This window comes from Corvus brachyrhynchos, unplaced genomic scaffold, assembly GCF_000691975.1.
Source record: "Corvus brachyrhynchos isolate BGI_N302 unplaced genomic scaffold, ASM69197v1 scaffold219, whole genome shotgun sequence".
Lineage (NCBI taxonomy): Eukaryota > Metazoa > Chordata > Aves > Passeriformes > Corvidae > Corvus > Corvus brachyrhynchos.
In genome coordinates this window covers 1,107,063-1,121,314 of record NW_008240034.1, presented here as the reverse complement: position 1 = coordinate 1,121,314, position 14,252 = coordinate 1,107,063, and the positions used below count along the sequence as shown (strand labels likewise).

Below are 14,252 nucleotides of genomic sequence, written 5' to 3'. Positions count from 1 at the left end.
TGGGCCCCCGGGCTCTGTCTGGCTCCCGGCTGGGCCACGACGCACTGTCTGGACCCACCTCTTGAATAAAAGGGTTACGGGAGCAGCAGTTTCCTCATCACCTGCCAACGTGCCTTATCAGCGGCCGGGATCATCGATCAGCCACTGAACTCTCCCAATCTATCCCGCAGCTGCAATTCCCACAGCACCACCCAGCCCTCTCCCAGCCCCTGACCGGTGACCCAGCCCTCAAGCGCTGTGTCCCACCAGTGTCCAGCTTACGACACCTCACTCCATCCCTGTCCCCCCGCAGCGCGGGGAGCAGAGAGAGACCTGCCGAGCTTTCCACGGCTCCTGAGCTGCTCCACAAATCCCTCCCCGGCTCCGTCACCCGGCGAAGCTGGAGCAGCAAATCCTGGGCTGAAGATGCCACCTGCTGGGAGCGGGGCTGGTGGCGCGGGCTCGAACCCCAAAACCCCACAGCCCCACCATGCAGCACCCTTAAAATCCCACAGTCCTGCCACCCCAACCCCGCCGCGCATCCTCACCACCCCCCTGTCCCAAAACCTCACAACCGCACTGCGTGGATACCTCAAAAACCTCCCCGGCCACACCACCCCAAAATCCTGGCTCGGCAGGGCCACACAATGGGGCTTGGGGTCCCGGTGAGGGCCAGGCAGAGCCTCTGCTCTCTCAAAAGCTGCAGCCCGGGGAAAACGCTGGCCCTGAACGGAGCCTCAGGTGGGATTCCCAGGGCCTAAAAATCGAGATTCCACCTCTCACCCCCAAAAATCTCCCCAGCACCCTCCAGCATCCAAGGGGCAACGTCTGGGAGAAACACCGACCCTGAAAGGGTTCTGCCAAAACAGAACATTCCAGTTCCTTTGTGGCTACTGAAATCTGAAGCACCTCCTGGGATTTGCACTGGGAATACCCATTTTTCCTCGTTTCGGGGGACTCAACCTCTCCCCAGCTCATTTTTTCCTCCTCTTTTAATAAATAAATAAATAAATAAGTCAGCTTTTGGGCTGATATTTTAAAGCTCGGGGGCTGAGAGGAGGGATCAGGAGCCCGGGGGCGGAGGGGAGAAGGAGGGACTGGGGGGTGCAGTGTGTCAATATTTCTGCTACTGTGGGGAGCTGGGAAGAGGGAAAACAGGACACAGTATTATGAAGGTGGTCTGACAAGTGTGAATAGAGGCAGATGATCAATTCTCACAATTTAGTGACTATGTTCCTGATGCTCACTACTGGCTCATGTCCAGCTCAGCCTGTTAGGACCCCCAGGTCCTTTCTAGCATGGTTGCTTTACAGGTAGTCAGGTTCTAGCCTGTGTTATTGCCAGGGGCTTTTCCTTCCCAGGTGCATGGCTTCATGTGCAGCCTTGTTGAATTCCTTCAGGGTTTTGTTTGCCTGTTGTTTCTGCCTGAGTGGGTCCCTCTGAAGTGGCAGTCCTGCCCTTGAGTGTGTTGGCTGGTTGTTCCCCAGTTTGGCATCACCTTCAGGATTGATGTGATTATAGACTGGCACAGGTTGCTGAAGAGAACAAGTCCCAGGATAGATCCCTGTGGGGCCTGTCTAGAGTTCACCTTGATTCCTATGGTGTTTGAAGGACTGTAGTCAATTATTGATACCAGATTAGTAAAACTGGGTCCTTTACTGTGGTAGCTTGAGCATGATCAGTCCCAATGCACTTTTAGAAAACTTAGTGTAAGTTTTATGATACCTTTCAGCCCGGGCAGCCTGACCCCATCCGGTGCCGAGGGAAGCGCCGCGGGGTGGTGGGGGGTTTCTCGGTCGTGTCTCAGGAGGGTTTAATGAACGCGAGAAAAGCCGCGCGGTGGTGGTGGCTGGGTGCACGGGTAACACGTAGGCAGAAGTGCTGTGTAGGCACCTGGGCAGGTGCTTTAATCACACCCCAAAATCCGGCGTGTGCGGTGCTTGTCCTGGTGTGGATGGAAAAGGAGTGTGGGCTGTTGGGGAGGATCTGGTGGATCACTTACTCCCCTGCAAGGCTTGCTGAGATGTTAAATGTGGTTTGGAGAGCTCTGCTGGTCTTTTTGTCTTGACAATTTTCACAGCATGTTGTCCCAAAAGTCATTGCTGGTCGCTGGCACTCAACTTGAAAAGCCTCCAAGGGCGAAGCAGAGCTGTCCCTGCCGAGGGTGGTTGGTTTGTGACGTGTGATTTGTCCTTTTGCCCTCTTGTTCGGGCCAGGGTGGGCCGTGCTGGGGGCTCCCAGCTCGTGTATAAAAGTGAGGACAAACCCCTGACCGTGCTCCTGCTGAGCACACGTGGGTTGTTGGGCAGGAGCCAGGAGGTAACCTAGAATATCTGTTGCTTATTTCTGTTCAAACACCCCGTGCTGGGCCGTGCTCACATCTGGTTTTGTGCACTTGGCTGGGCACACCTGGCTGTGCCAGCTGGGCACCCTTGGCCAGACTGGGCCAGGCAGGGAGCGGGTCCTGTGTTTGGGGGCTCAGGGCTGGGTAGCTGTGAGTTCATGAACTTGTTTTGGGGATCCAGGTTCACTCGGGTTTCACTCAGGTTTCACTCACCATCTGCAGACGCAGTGAGCAGAGCTGCCAAAGGAGGGACTCAAACAGCCCGAGAAACAACAAACTTTGACATTTGTGCTGTTCCAGCTGCAGAGGAATGTGCTGATCCCCGTGCTGGGAGCTGGCTGTGAGCGCACAGACACACACACAAAACACACAGCAGCTCCCTGGAGCGGGCAGCTGAGAGGAGCAGGGTGCTTAGGCCACGGTCATTCACCCCCATGCCACGTGTGTCCCCACCAGTTTGTGCTGGTGGGAAGCAAAGCAAAAAAGCATGGGTTTTGTGGGCTGTGGTTCCCTGTGCTCACAGAGGAGACCCTGAGCTCAAACCTGCTGTCAGTGGTGCAGAGACAGTTGTTTCACAGTGGCAGATGGGGAGTCCTGTGTGGGAGAGGGAGCAGCCACCTCTCCCAGTCTGTTCCTGGGCCTCAGAGCTCCCCTATCTCCCTTGGCAGACAGGGCATATGCAGTGGCTCCAGGCTGTGCTCCTTCCCTCCGGCCTTATCGGGGTCAGCTGCAGGGGCCAGAGGAGCGACCCCAAGGGCCTTATCAGCGGCCTCAACTCCTTGGGGGAATCCCTCAGTCTGGCTAAGGGCTGTGCCAATCCCAATGCAGCAGCAGCAGCAAAAGGAAGTGGCATTATTTTTAGAAGCTCTTAAATGCCTTCTGTGCTGAGCCCAGCTCTGCCAGCACAGGGATTTGGGGTGGCGTGTGCCCGCTCTGGGGCAGGGGATGGGGTTGGTTCAGCGGTGCTGCTGCTTCTCAAGGACTGAGAAGTGAAGCAGTTCCCTTTCAGGGTCTCCAGCATTCTGGGCTACTCTGCCCAGGACAGGGTGGTTGTAGAGGATAAATTCCTCAGTAAGCCCAGGAATCATGAGGAAGGGGCTGTCACAGGCGCTGCACACTCAGCCTGTCTGTCCTGACACGCTCTGTAGTTAGTGCTCAGGGGACTGGTGTGGCCGCAGGTCTCTGTGGTGAGCTCTGGGTGTGGGAGTGTGAGGTCCTGGCTGCAGAATGTGTGTCCCTGTGTCCCTGTGTCCCTGTGTGCTGTGAACTCCAGGCTGTGTTAGTCACAGGGACTGTTCAGCCTCCCTGAGCACCACGACCTTGCTGAGTCCCTGCTGCCATTCCCCCCTTGTTTTCTGCTCCCCAAAACACACAGCTGTGCCAAAGTTTGAGGACTGCTGCGCAGGGAGAGTTGGGGGTTTCACTTTCACTTCACTGGAACTGCGTCAGCTGCTACCTAATGCTGTGTCTGTACTGGGGATTAATCAGCATCACCCTCATCATTCTTAAGCTGAGCTCTCACAGGCTCAGGCCGGGCTCTGGCCTCACTGGCTCAGGAAGGCAGATGTTGGGGTTTGGGGTCTCTCTGGCTCTGGGACCGTGGCATGTGCTGGGGATGGCAGACTGTAGGACCCTTCCACCCCATCACACGCTGCAGCTCTGACGTACCACTTCCTTCTCTCACCCGGTGTGTCTTCTCCTGCAGGACTACATCTGCCCACGGTGTGAGTCTGGTTTTATTGAAGAGCTTCCTGAGGAGCCGAGGTAATGTGCTGCCCCAGGGGCTGCTGCTCAAGTGAACCCAGGTTGCTTTGCTCTCTTCCTAGTTCAAAGGCAATGTTTGATATAAAATGCACTGTTTCTATTGCTTCTGCCCAAGCTTTGGCTCATCTTTCCTCACTTTTGGAATGCAGTGCTTTGTTGGCAGAGTTAGCATCTGCAGGCCAATCTGCCATGGGAATGCTGAGTGTCCTCCTGAGCGTTCGACATCTCTGCTGAGGGGTGGGGTGGGAATGGTTTGATTTAAAACAAACATAAAGAAGTGGTAGGGAGGCTTTTCGCATGGTATGTGGTAGCTCTGACCTGATCTGAGTCATCAGGGCAGAGATAACCCCAGAGAGAAGGATCTGGGAATGGGGAGTGCACGAACACCTCAGTGTGAGTAGTGACTGTGTTGGGAATGAACAGCAAAATGTTGTGGCTGAGACTTTGGACTCTGCCCTGGAGCAGCGAGGTCTGCGTTTCTGTGCTGCACTGCTGCTGGTGGCAGAAGCCGCAGGAATGTCTTAAAATGTTTCAGGCATTTTTGTGGGGGTCCCAGCTGTGACCAGCTCCAGGACGGGCCGTGGGCAGTGCAGGGGCCGAGGGGCGCTGGGTGCTGCTGCCTGCTGATTGTGGTGGTCTGTGTGGCCTGGGGCTTCTGCACTGACCAGGTGACGTTTGGTTTGACCACACCAACCCTGGAGCCTGAAAATCTATCCTGGCTGATCCTGACTGTTTTGGTGATTCCCTGTAGCCTTGGGAGAGTCACGTAGTTGCCAAATCTCAGTGGTTTCGGTACTGTGAATGCAAAGCTTGGTTCTGAGCAGGAAATGTTCCTGCAGCTCTGAAAGCAGAAGTCTGACAACATTTAGAGTTTTCTCAATATCCTGAGCTGTTGGGTCATGTGCCTCTGCAGTAGAGAAGTTTCTTTGATTCAAGATTAGACTTCTGTGTCTTGGGGTCACAGCGATCAGCGTTTGTGCCTTAAGTCTTCCTGATGCTCCAGAGGATTAGCTGGTGTGTTTGACATGGATTGTGGGGGAAATCCTCGCTTGACATCATGGTTCAGGCACTTCTCTGCAGTCTCATGAGATCTAACAGAGGGAGAAATGGGTGAGGATGTGGGAAAATGAAAGGTTTGGGAGGGAAAATTGATGCGGGCAATCAGAAAATCAGCAGCTGAGGGAGGACCAGCTTCTGTTGAGCTGCCTCTGCCCTGGGGTGGGAGGGGAGTGGGACAGAAAAGCCTTGGAAGCTGCTATGAGAAGATTACCAGTGCTCTTCATTCCCCACAGGAACGCTGACAATGAGACCAGCTCCTCTACATCAGCCACTGATCAGAGCAGGCATCCTTTTGAGGTGAGCAAGTCCTTTCTCTCTTCCAACACCTTCTGCTTTGCTGTTGGATTGAGTATTTTTCCAATAGTGCATTGTTTAAACATTCCTCAGATCATGACAGAATTTGGAAAGGAGGAATTAATATCCTCCATATGCTGCTCCTGAAATCTCCGCATACCATATTTTTGCTGCGTGTGTTACGTAGGACCATCACTCGTAGCTGATTCCCGTCGTGAGGGGGCTCAGCAGGATTTGGAGAGCAGGATTTGGATGTGTTGCTATGCAGTAGCCTCAGCTCGGAAGCAGCAGTGACACACCGAAGAGAAACTAGGGACCTGTGATTATTTCTGCCTTCTTGTGCAGTTCCCGTGTCTGTTCCTTACTGAGCTGCTGCCGAGGGCACTGGTCCCAGTGTCACTCCAGGCCTGTGGGTCACTGTGGGTGGCTTCTGGGACCCCGTGGGAGCTGAGGGCTGTTCATCCTCTTGTCACAGTCTGTTCTCTGCATTCCCTCCCTCCCAGAATGTGGATCAGCACTTGTTCACCTTGCCCCAGGGCTACGGCCAGTTTGCTTTCGGGTTCTTTGACGACAGCTTTGAGTTTCCCTTCGGGTCCAACGTGCAGCCGGAAGACAACCGGGACTCGGAGAACCGGCGGGAGCGCGAGCACCAGTCCCGGCACCGCTACGGCGCCAGGCAGCCCCGTGCCCGCCTGGCCACGCGCCGAGCCTCGGGCAGGCACGAGGGTGTCCCCACGTTGGAAGGGTGAGAACCACTCTGGGGCCTGGGGAAGGAATCCTATTGTTCCTCACCTTTTCTCTTGGCTTTAGGGAGCAGCATCCCAGAGCTCCGCAGCGCTGCTGTGGATGCCATCTGTGTCCTGCCTGAGCCTGTTGGCAGCTGCTGCTTGGGGTCTGTTGGGGCTGTGTCACCTGAGCAGGGATGTGGACTGTGGCTGGGAGTTTGTCCTGTAGTGGGAAAATATTCCCGGGTCGTTGCCAGCTGTTGACAAAATGTTGTACTTGCTATGAGGGGAAGCAGAAGAAAACACTGGACAGTGTTTGTGTAAGTGGATCCTGGGAGCCACTTGCCATCATGTCAGGAATTGTCCCCTTACAAACCAAATACTGAAACTTTATCACTGGCTGATCACTCCATAAGCTTCAATTGCTGTTGGGTATTTTTAATGTCTCCCAACAATGTGACAGTATTCAGCTTATTCAGCCTCTCCCTCCATGTTGGGGTGCTGGGCTGGGAGCCAGCAAACTTTAATTCTTACACGATCCTGGTTTTCTTGTCTTTCAGAATTATCCAACAGCTGGTCAATGGGATTATTGCACCGACCACAATTCCAAACCTAGGCCTGGGCCCTTGGTGAGTTGGAGGATGTGCTGCTCTCTGACAGTGTCTCATTGATGCTTCAGGATGAACTCACTTGCTGTCCTTGCTCTTCAGGGGAGTCCTGCACTCAAATCCGATGGACTATGCCTGGGGTGCTAACGGCCTGGATGCAATTATCACACAGGTAAAACTGGGGTTTACCAAAGTCTCCATCCTCCTGTGTGGTGCTGCAGGAGGGGCAACACCTGTGGTGGTGCAGGGAACAAGGGGCTGTAGGGGCAGGAGTGGCAAAGGGTCCGTATTGTGGGGTCCAAGTGCCCTGGCTCAGGAAACGAGTGCATTCTGTGTGCTGCTGAGCTCACCTCTCTCTTCTGCCTGCCTGGCCGGTTGTTTTTCCAGTTACTGAATCAGTTTGAAAACACTGGACCGCCGCCAGCGGACAAAGAGAAGATCCAGGCCCTCCCCACCATACAGATCACACAGGAGCACGTAGGTACGTGTCTGCTCCAGGGAGTTGTGCACAGAGTGCTCCCTGGAAGCTCTGTGTAATGTTTTTCTTGGGACTTGAATTTTGTCTGCTTGTACCTTTGAGGCATAAAACATTTCAAAGTGGGCAGAGAGCTGAAGGGGCTCTGTTACACTCACACACAAAAAAAGAGCAGTGTAGGCTGGATGGATTTGCCCCGGGGAGGTTGTGGGAAGTTCAGTGTGGATAGAGATGGAAAAGCAGAAGGGAAGGGAAGGGAAGGATGAGGCATACCCGGGGCAGGGGGAGGTGGGATGATGGTGTGGGGACTGCAGAGCACCGAGCTTTCCTCCTGACAAGGATGGAGTAGTGGTGGAGAAGGGGAGAAGTGGTGGGGATGGGTCCTAAGTCGGGGGCTTTGCGCGTTGTTCTCTCCCCCTTTGCTCAGCTGGGCTTGGCTTTCCCTGTGCGATGCAGATTCCGGGTTGGAGTGCCCTGTGTGTAAGGAAGACTACACAGTCGGGGAGAACGTGCGGCAGTTACCGTGCAATCACCTGTTCCACGACGGCTGCATCGTCCCATGGCTGGAGCAGGTGAGTGCGGGGCAGTGCCTGGGGCGTGCAGCACTGGGGGCTTTGTCTGATCCTGCTCCCCTCTGTAAATATTTTCCTACCCATGATGAGGCCTGAGCACGAGCAGCCTTTGGTCAGAGGATGGAGTGTCATCCCAGCCCATTCCTCGAGTGCTGCTCCCCTATTGTGTTTCTAATCCCGTTTCCCATATTTCTTGTTTTGTTTTTTGTCTGCTCCCCAAAGCATGACACGTGTCCCGTCTGCCGGAAAAGTTTAAGTGGACAAAACACTGCCACAAACCCCCCAGGACTCACAGGGATGAACTTCTCGTCATCCTCCTCCTCCTCCTCTTCCTCCAGCTCACCAAGTAATGAAAACTCATCGAACAACTCATGAATCTTAACGTACCCTCTGTCCCCGGGGCCCTTCCACTGTTCCCCCTCCCTCCCTGGCCACCGCGAGCAGCCAAAGGGGCTTCCAGAGCAGAGCAAGGGGAGGGGACGAGGCAGGAGCAGTGCCCCCAGAATTTCCTTTTGATTTCTGAAGACACGGAGACTCTGGGTCCTTCAGAGATGAGAAGCCTCAAGTTCTGTGATGAAAAAGGGGGGAAAGAGCTCTGTCTGTCAATAAAAACATCCTCTTTGCGTGGACTTTACCCATTGCAGTGCGAGGCTGCTGCGCTCCCCGGCTGGGAACCCCGAGGTGCTGAGCGAGTGGTTGAATCCCGAATGGAAAGGTTGTTTGTATGGGTTTGAATCTGAGATCCCTTTCTTTTATTTCTTTTGCTCCTCTTCCCCTTGGATACTATCTTTTCTGCTTTGGAGATTGAAGTCTAAAATGGAAACATAAGGATACTGCCTCCCCCCCCAGGATCGCCGTCTGGGGAGGACCAATAGCTGTCACTGAAACAGGAACTCTCAAGTAGACCCCGGGATCCTTCCCTGTCCCATCTCGAGTCCCATTTATTTCTCTTTATAACCTCGCCCGCTGATACTCAACACTGAAAGGGGTTTTTATAATCTTAAATTATTACTGTTGTCAATAAATGGACATTTCAGCTCTGCGAGCCTTTATGCATGATTTGAGGAAAGCTACAGGGTAAGCTCTGAGGCCACCAAGCTATCCTGCCTCCCCCGGGCAGGCTGGGCCTCTCTGAGCCTTCCTGCGTGCTGGGAGCTCCAGTGGGAGCCACTGCCAACCTGTGGATCACTTCACAGGTAGCCAAGGATCGCAGCTGGAAGCATCCTCGCCTGGTCTTTTCTATTTTTTACACCTTCTTCCCCTTACAGTCCTGCCCCCCTCGCAGCCGGGGCAGGCTGTTCTGCTGGGCCAACACGGGACTGGGTGTGCAGCAGAACGAGGACCAGCAAATCTCATCGTGACCGAGTAATTACCAGGAAAACAACGTTTTGGAGAAAAAAAAATGTATTGCAAAGCTACTTAAAATAGAGCTGATTAAAACAAGGAGAGAGAGACAAATATCCAGGTATGTTTGTGACTCAGTTTCTGTGACCGAGCTGGAGCTCAGAGAATGACAAGAATGTCACCAGAGCAGGCACTAATTCCCTGCCATGTCCCTGCTTCCCAGGCTCCAAGGCACAAGAGGAGGAGCTCTCACCATCCATCACTGGGACCCCCTTCCCCTCACAGGGACTTGGGGTGGTGAGGAGGTCTCCTAAAGGCCCCGGCGGTCCCTGGTGGTGCCACATGTTGCAATTGTGCTGTGGCATAGGCCAGAGCAGACAAGGGAGAAGCTGTCCCCATGGGAGCTCCCAGGGAAGTGGGCAGAGGGTTTGGCAGTTTGGGGGGGTTCCCTGCCTCTCTCTCGGCTTTTGGGGCCCTGGGAGTGGGCTGGGGCTGCTGGGGAAGGCACTGGCTCAGCAGAGTTTGGGCGTCTCTTCTAAAGCAGCATCACCCCAGGACCTGGCCCTTCCATGAGCTTCCTGAGAAGAGATGAGCCTTCTATAGGAGGGGGAAGGATGGTTTGGCCTTTCTTGAGCCATTTCAGAACGCAAGAAGTTGGTTTGTTGGAGAAAGTGTCACCAGCTGTGCCGCGGCCAGGGGCTGGCAGGGAGCGACTTGCCCGGACTGTTTTTCCTCCTTGGCTTGGCCGGGCAGCGTGGCGGCGCCTTTCATCTCACAGGAGGGTTTATCTCGGGACTGGTGTGTCGGGGTTAATGGCTCATCCTCTGCCAGGGGTTGAGCCAGAAGCCTGGGCTGGTGAGGTGGGTGGCAGCAAGAAGGTCCCGGCTGAACCTGCGTCTGTCCGTCGGCTGACCTGACACTGAGGGAAGGCTTTGCTGTTTAGTCACCAAAATGAGAGACCTGGAAAAACCTTCCCTCTCCCGCTCTGTTTCAGCTGTGACAGGGGGTTCCTGGCTCCCCTGGGTGCTCAGGGATGATGTCTCATGTGTGAGCAGTGCTCAGATGGGTTTCAAGTGGGCTGAGCAAAGTCCCGGGTGGGTGCATGGCAGCTGTTGCCCACCTGGCAGGGGCTCACCACAGTCACCATATGGTTAATACAGTGACTGTTCCCTCTCAGACTCGTTTGGAGCTGGTTGGGTCAGAAATGGAACGAGTTTGGTGGTTTTTGCTGGGGCCATTGCTGTGTCTGACGTGACAGTGACCGGGCTGCTGGGCCTGGCCACAGCGGGTGTGAGGTGGCACAGGGATATACCCTGGCCAGGAGCCTGAGGTGCAGGTGCTATTCCTGGCTATGCTGCCCTCCAGGTGAGGGGCTGGTACTCACCACTGGCTACTGTCTTGGCCCCATTTTTGTTGGGGATGATGGCACGGAGCTGGGCTGCAGAACTGGCTGGCACTGGCTGTGGCCAGGGGCAGCCCCAGATCTGTGTCTGCCTGAGGATCCAGGCTGGCTCCTGCTCCTCCTGCTCCCTCCTTTGTACTACTGAACCACCATTGCTGTTTTCCTGCAGGGTGGGTGGGGGTCGATGAAAAGCTGGATGTGGCAAAGGACCAGCTGGGCTCCCTGCCAATGGCAGCAAGGATGACACTGGTGGCTGCAGCCACAACCACAGAGGAGCCAAACCCTCCCATCCCGAGCCAAGTTCACCATCAAAGCTCCAAGACCTGCTCCTGTTCCATACCATGAACACAGCTTTAATTGCCACAGGTGCTCGGACACAGACAACCTGCTGGTACATCCCAGCCCTGCAGAGATGCCAGCAGCAGCTCCTGGCCCCTGCTGTGGCCGCACTCCCCGGCTGCACTGCACTGGCTCCGCGCTGGGGGAACAGTGGGAGAGCCACAGCCCCGCACGGCTGAGTCTGGAGCATCTGCCTTCCACATCCTCTGCTGTGCATTAAAAATAAAGCAATAAATAGCAAAAAATAGATATGTACATAAATAAAAGAACCCTTTTTGTTTGTTTGTTTGTTTTTCCTACAGGACCGTCTGGAGCTGCCCGCGGCGTTCAGCTGACGAGCATGGGGAGGAAGTGTGTGGAGAGGTGCTGCCGGCGTGTCTTGCCCCCTTGCCGTGGCCTGCCCTTGCTATTGAGCGAGAGGAACATGGGGCGGCCGCGGTGCCGCCAGTGCAGCGACGCGTAGGTGTTGTAGCCGTTCTCTTCGATGCGCTCCGTGAACTTGCAGTTGGGGCTGAACTCCTTCTGGCAGGAGAGGGAAGGGGGTGAGGGGTGGCTATGCTCAGCTGCGGCCAGTTGGACCCCAAGAGTGGGGCAGGGCAGGACCCTGGCTCCTCCCTGGTCCCCGGGGTGCAGAGGGACTTGGTGGGTGCAATCCCCTGCTGGGGAGCAGGTCAGGGCATGGGAAACCAGGACCCTGTTCCAACTCTGCCCTGAGCCTCTGACCCTGGTGCAGTCCCTCCCAGGAGGCAGCGTCCGACCTACCGACCCGTAGAGCCTCCCCCGCTTGTTCATGGCCAGGTAGAAGCCGGTGTGCACTGCCCGGATGGCCACGACGCCGACACGCACTGACCGGATCTCGACGATGCCTGCGGGATGGAAGCATGGCATGAGCCAGGGAGGGACGGGCCACCTCCCTGAGGGGCCCTGCCACAATGCTGCGTCTGTGGCCTCAGTGTCCCTCCAGAGGGACGGAGTTGCTGATCCTCACCCAGAGCCAGAGCAGCCAGAGGAACAAGGGCTGCAGCCCAAGCTGGGGGTGGGAGGGGGAACCTCTGATCCAAGGAAGGTTTGATCTTTACTCCTCTCCTCCCCAGGGTCCAGCCACTTCCCAGGAGCCAGGCCGTGTGGGAGCGATGCCAAGCACAGCCTCATGTGTGTCCTCCCCTCACTGGCAGCGCTGCCCGTGCATCCATCCCCAACGCACCCGCAGTGCCCCGGGCACCTGACCCACCTCCCGCAGCGCCCGGCCCCGGCACACACAGGGCACTGAGGCTGGCGTGGCTCTTGGAGGGGCAAAGTGTGCGTGGGGATGGCAGCGACAGCAGATATCATGTTTTGGTGGGCGAGGGCTGCGGGGGCAGGAATGGACCAAGACAGTGCCATCCGTGAATGCCCGATTGCCTGGTGGCACAAGCGAGGACAAGCAGCACTGCGGGCTGGCGGGTGGAGGAGCGCTGCAGGATCTGAGGATGAGCCCGGGGGGCGGCTGCAGCCGGGCTGTGAAGCCACAGCTGGGCTGGCGTGTGTGTGCCCCGACCGCCGAGCTCCGGCTCGGCCGCTAATGGGAAAGGCATGTGGTCAGACCAGCGGCTCTGGCACGGGAAACACCCAGAGCATCATCAGAGCCTTTGGATTCCTGCACTGCTTCACGCCGGCCAGCCCGGAGTGCCGCTGCCCTCCCTGCCGCCCGCCAGGCACACGACGCAGTGGGAGGGGAAGGAATGTCCAGTGAGAGCAGTGTGGGCAGGCCAGCAGGAAGGGCTGGAGCCACAGCGGGATCTGCCCATGGGCACCACTGCAGGGGCTGCCCCGGCTGGACAGGGTGGGAGGACACTCAGAGGCTCCGGCTAGTGGTGGCACACAGATCGCGGAGGGCTGCAGCCCCTGGTCAGGGGCTTTCATCAATCCCCCGGCGTTGCTGGCATTCCCCGGGCATCACCTGCCTGCGGGAGGCTGGGTGCGGACGGCGTGGATACAGCACTGGGGCGGCGTGAGGGCTCCCGAGCGTTCGGCTCCTCGGGGATTTTCAGCCCAGTTGCTTCGGTGCTGCCACCGGTCCCGGCAGCTACGGCAGGGCCCGGCCCAGGGAAGCCACTGACGAGCAGCAGTGGAGGGGAAGGGCTGGGCGAATGCCTGTGAATCCGTCCCACTTGATCACTGTCTGGAGCTGCTGCTATTTATAAGGACTTGTGCTTTTCTAAAAATAACCCCCTTCTGTTCCCAGCACCCCGGCCGGCTCTGCCGCCCTTTGTTTGCAGGTGCCTGGCCAGTATCTGGCCAGTGCCAGCTCCCAGTGCTCCCTGTCTCACACTCAGCCCCAGAGGGGTCTCGGAGAGGCTGGGGCAGGCGCAGGGCTTGAGGTGGGGGAGTCCCTGGAAGATCCCCCTCCACCCTAGAGCTGCCAGTGGGGCTGGTCCAGCAGCTTCTGCAAGGGCTGTGGAGCAGAGCCCGCGCCCAGCCCAGGCGCACACAGATAAGCAGAGTGAGCCCCATGTACAGCCCGGAGCTGCTCCGCCTGCCAGGCCCCGTGGCCACACCGTCGAGGGAACGTGTTGGGGTGCTTTGTGCTGGCAACGTGCCTGGTCGGGACTCCCGACAGCCTCCGACACTACAGGAGGGTTCCCTGGGCTGGGCTTGGCTCCCATGTCCTGTGGCTGCTGGGAGATGTCATGTGCTGGCCGGGAGATAGGGCAGCCCCTGCTAGGGCTGGGGGTTGGGGTGCTGCAACCCTCCTGCCCCAAACCCCAACACCCTGTCAGGGCACCTGGGAGATGTTCAGGCATCCCCCTTTCCCGAGGCCCCCAGTATCCCCCTCCTGGTCCAGTTACTGTCCTGCCAGCCTGGTGCCCCCATCCCTGTCCCAGGGTCTTGGACCCTGCACCCCAATGGGCAGCTGATACTCGTGCACTTGCAGCCCTGACTCTCGCTGAAGTCATACAGTGACTGCCACGTCCTTGGGGACTCTGTCCCCCTGCCCACCCAGCTGTTTCTGTGCCGAGTCCCAACCTGCTCTGCAGGCAGCGGCTGCTCCGTGGTCCCCTCTGACGGGGATGTTCTGCTTTCCCACATCTGACAGATGCCCCATTCTGGAACCAGCATCACCGCAAAACTTCCTACATCCCTCCTCCTCAGCCTTTTTTCCGCAGTGTGTTTGTGGAGGAACGATCAGAGATTCCTCCCAGTCCAAGGAAGGGCAGGGGGGCATCGTGCACTGGCAGGACGAGATGGGACAAAGGACCCCGGAGAGACCCCCTAGGACACCCCAGCAAGCAACTCCGGGTCCCCGGGCAGTGGCCGCCGGTGTCCGCGCCCTTCTCATGGCTCCCACAGTGCGGCGACGGGGGCGA

The 14,252-nt window shown here is 57.0% G+C and overlaps 3 protein-coding genes across 3 annotated transcripts in view; 2 read left to right on the top strand and 1 right to left on the bottom strand.

Moving 5' to 3' along the window:
• Window positions 1–3,986: 3,986 nt before the first annotated feature.
• RNF126 (ring finger protein 126) lies at window positions 3,987–11,361 on the top strand (the record flags this gene model as incomplete). The annotated part of the gene is made up of 8 exons (XM_008641071.2): window positions 3,987–4,087; window positions 5,380–5,443; window positions 5,944–6,185; window positions 6,726–6,794; window positions 6,876–6,945; window positions 7,161–7,254; window positions 7,705–7,820; window positions 11,208–11,361. Coding segments are annotated over 8 exons (789 nt in total), but the record flags the coding sequence as incomplete, so codon positions are not given.
• FGF22 (fibroblast growth factor 22) lies at window positions 11,312–14,246 on the bottom strand. Its single transcript, XM_017743805.1, has 2 exons — window positions 11,664–14,246; window positions 11,312–11,403 (listed from the first exon to the last, which is right to left on the bottom strand). The coding sequence occupies exons 1-2, from the start codon at window positions 11,791–11,793 to the stop codon at window positions 11,312–11,314; spliced, it is 222 nt and encodes a 73-aa protein (XP_017599294.1). The 5' UTR covers window positions 11,794–14,246.
• Window positions 13,397–14,252, top strand: part of POLRMT (RNA polymerase mitochondrial) — a 15,875-nt gene continuing 15,019 nt past the window's right edge. The window contains exon 1 of the mRNA XM_017743804.1: window positions 13,397–13,487. Coding sequence (XP_017599293.1) covers window positions 13,397–13,487 — 91 coding nt within the window. The remainder of the gene's footprint in view (window positions 13,488–14,252) is intronic.

Bases quoted from the DNA above. Each gene is read 5' to 3' on its own strand.
- FGF22 (XM_017743805.1), bottom strand. From the start codon at position 11,793: ATGCCATGCTTCCATCCCGCAGGCATCGTCGAGATCCGGTCAGTGCGT. The intron at 11,404-11,663 runs GTCGGACGCTGC...CCCAACTGCAAG, and splicing joins GAGGCTCTACGGGTCGGTAG to TTCACGGAGCGCATCGAAGA.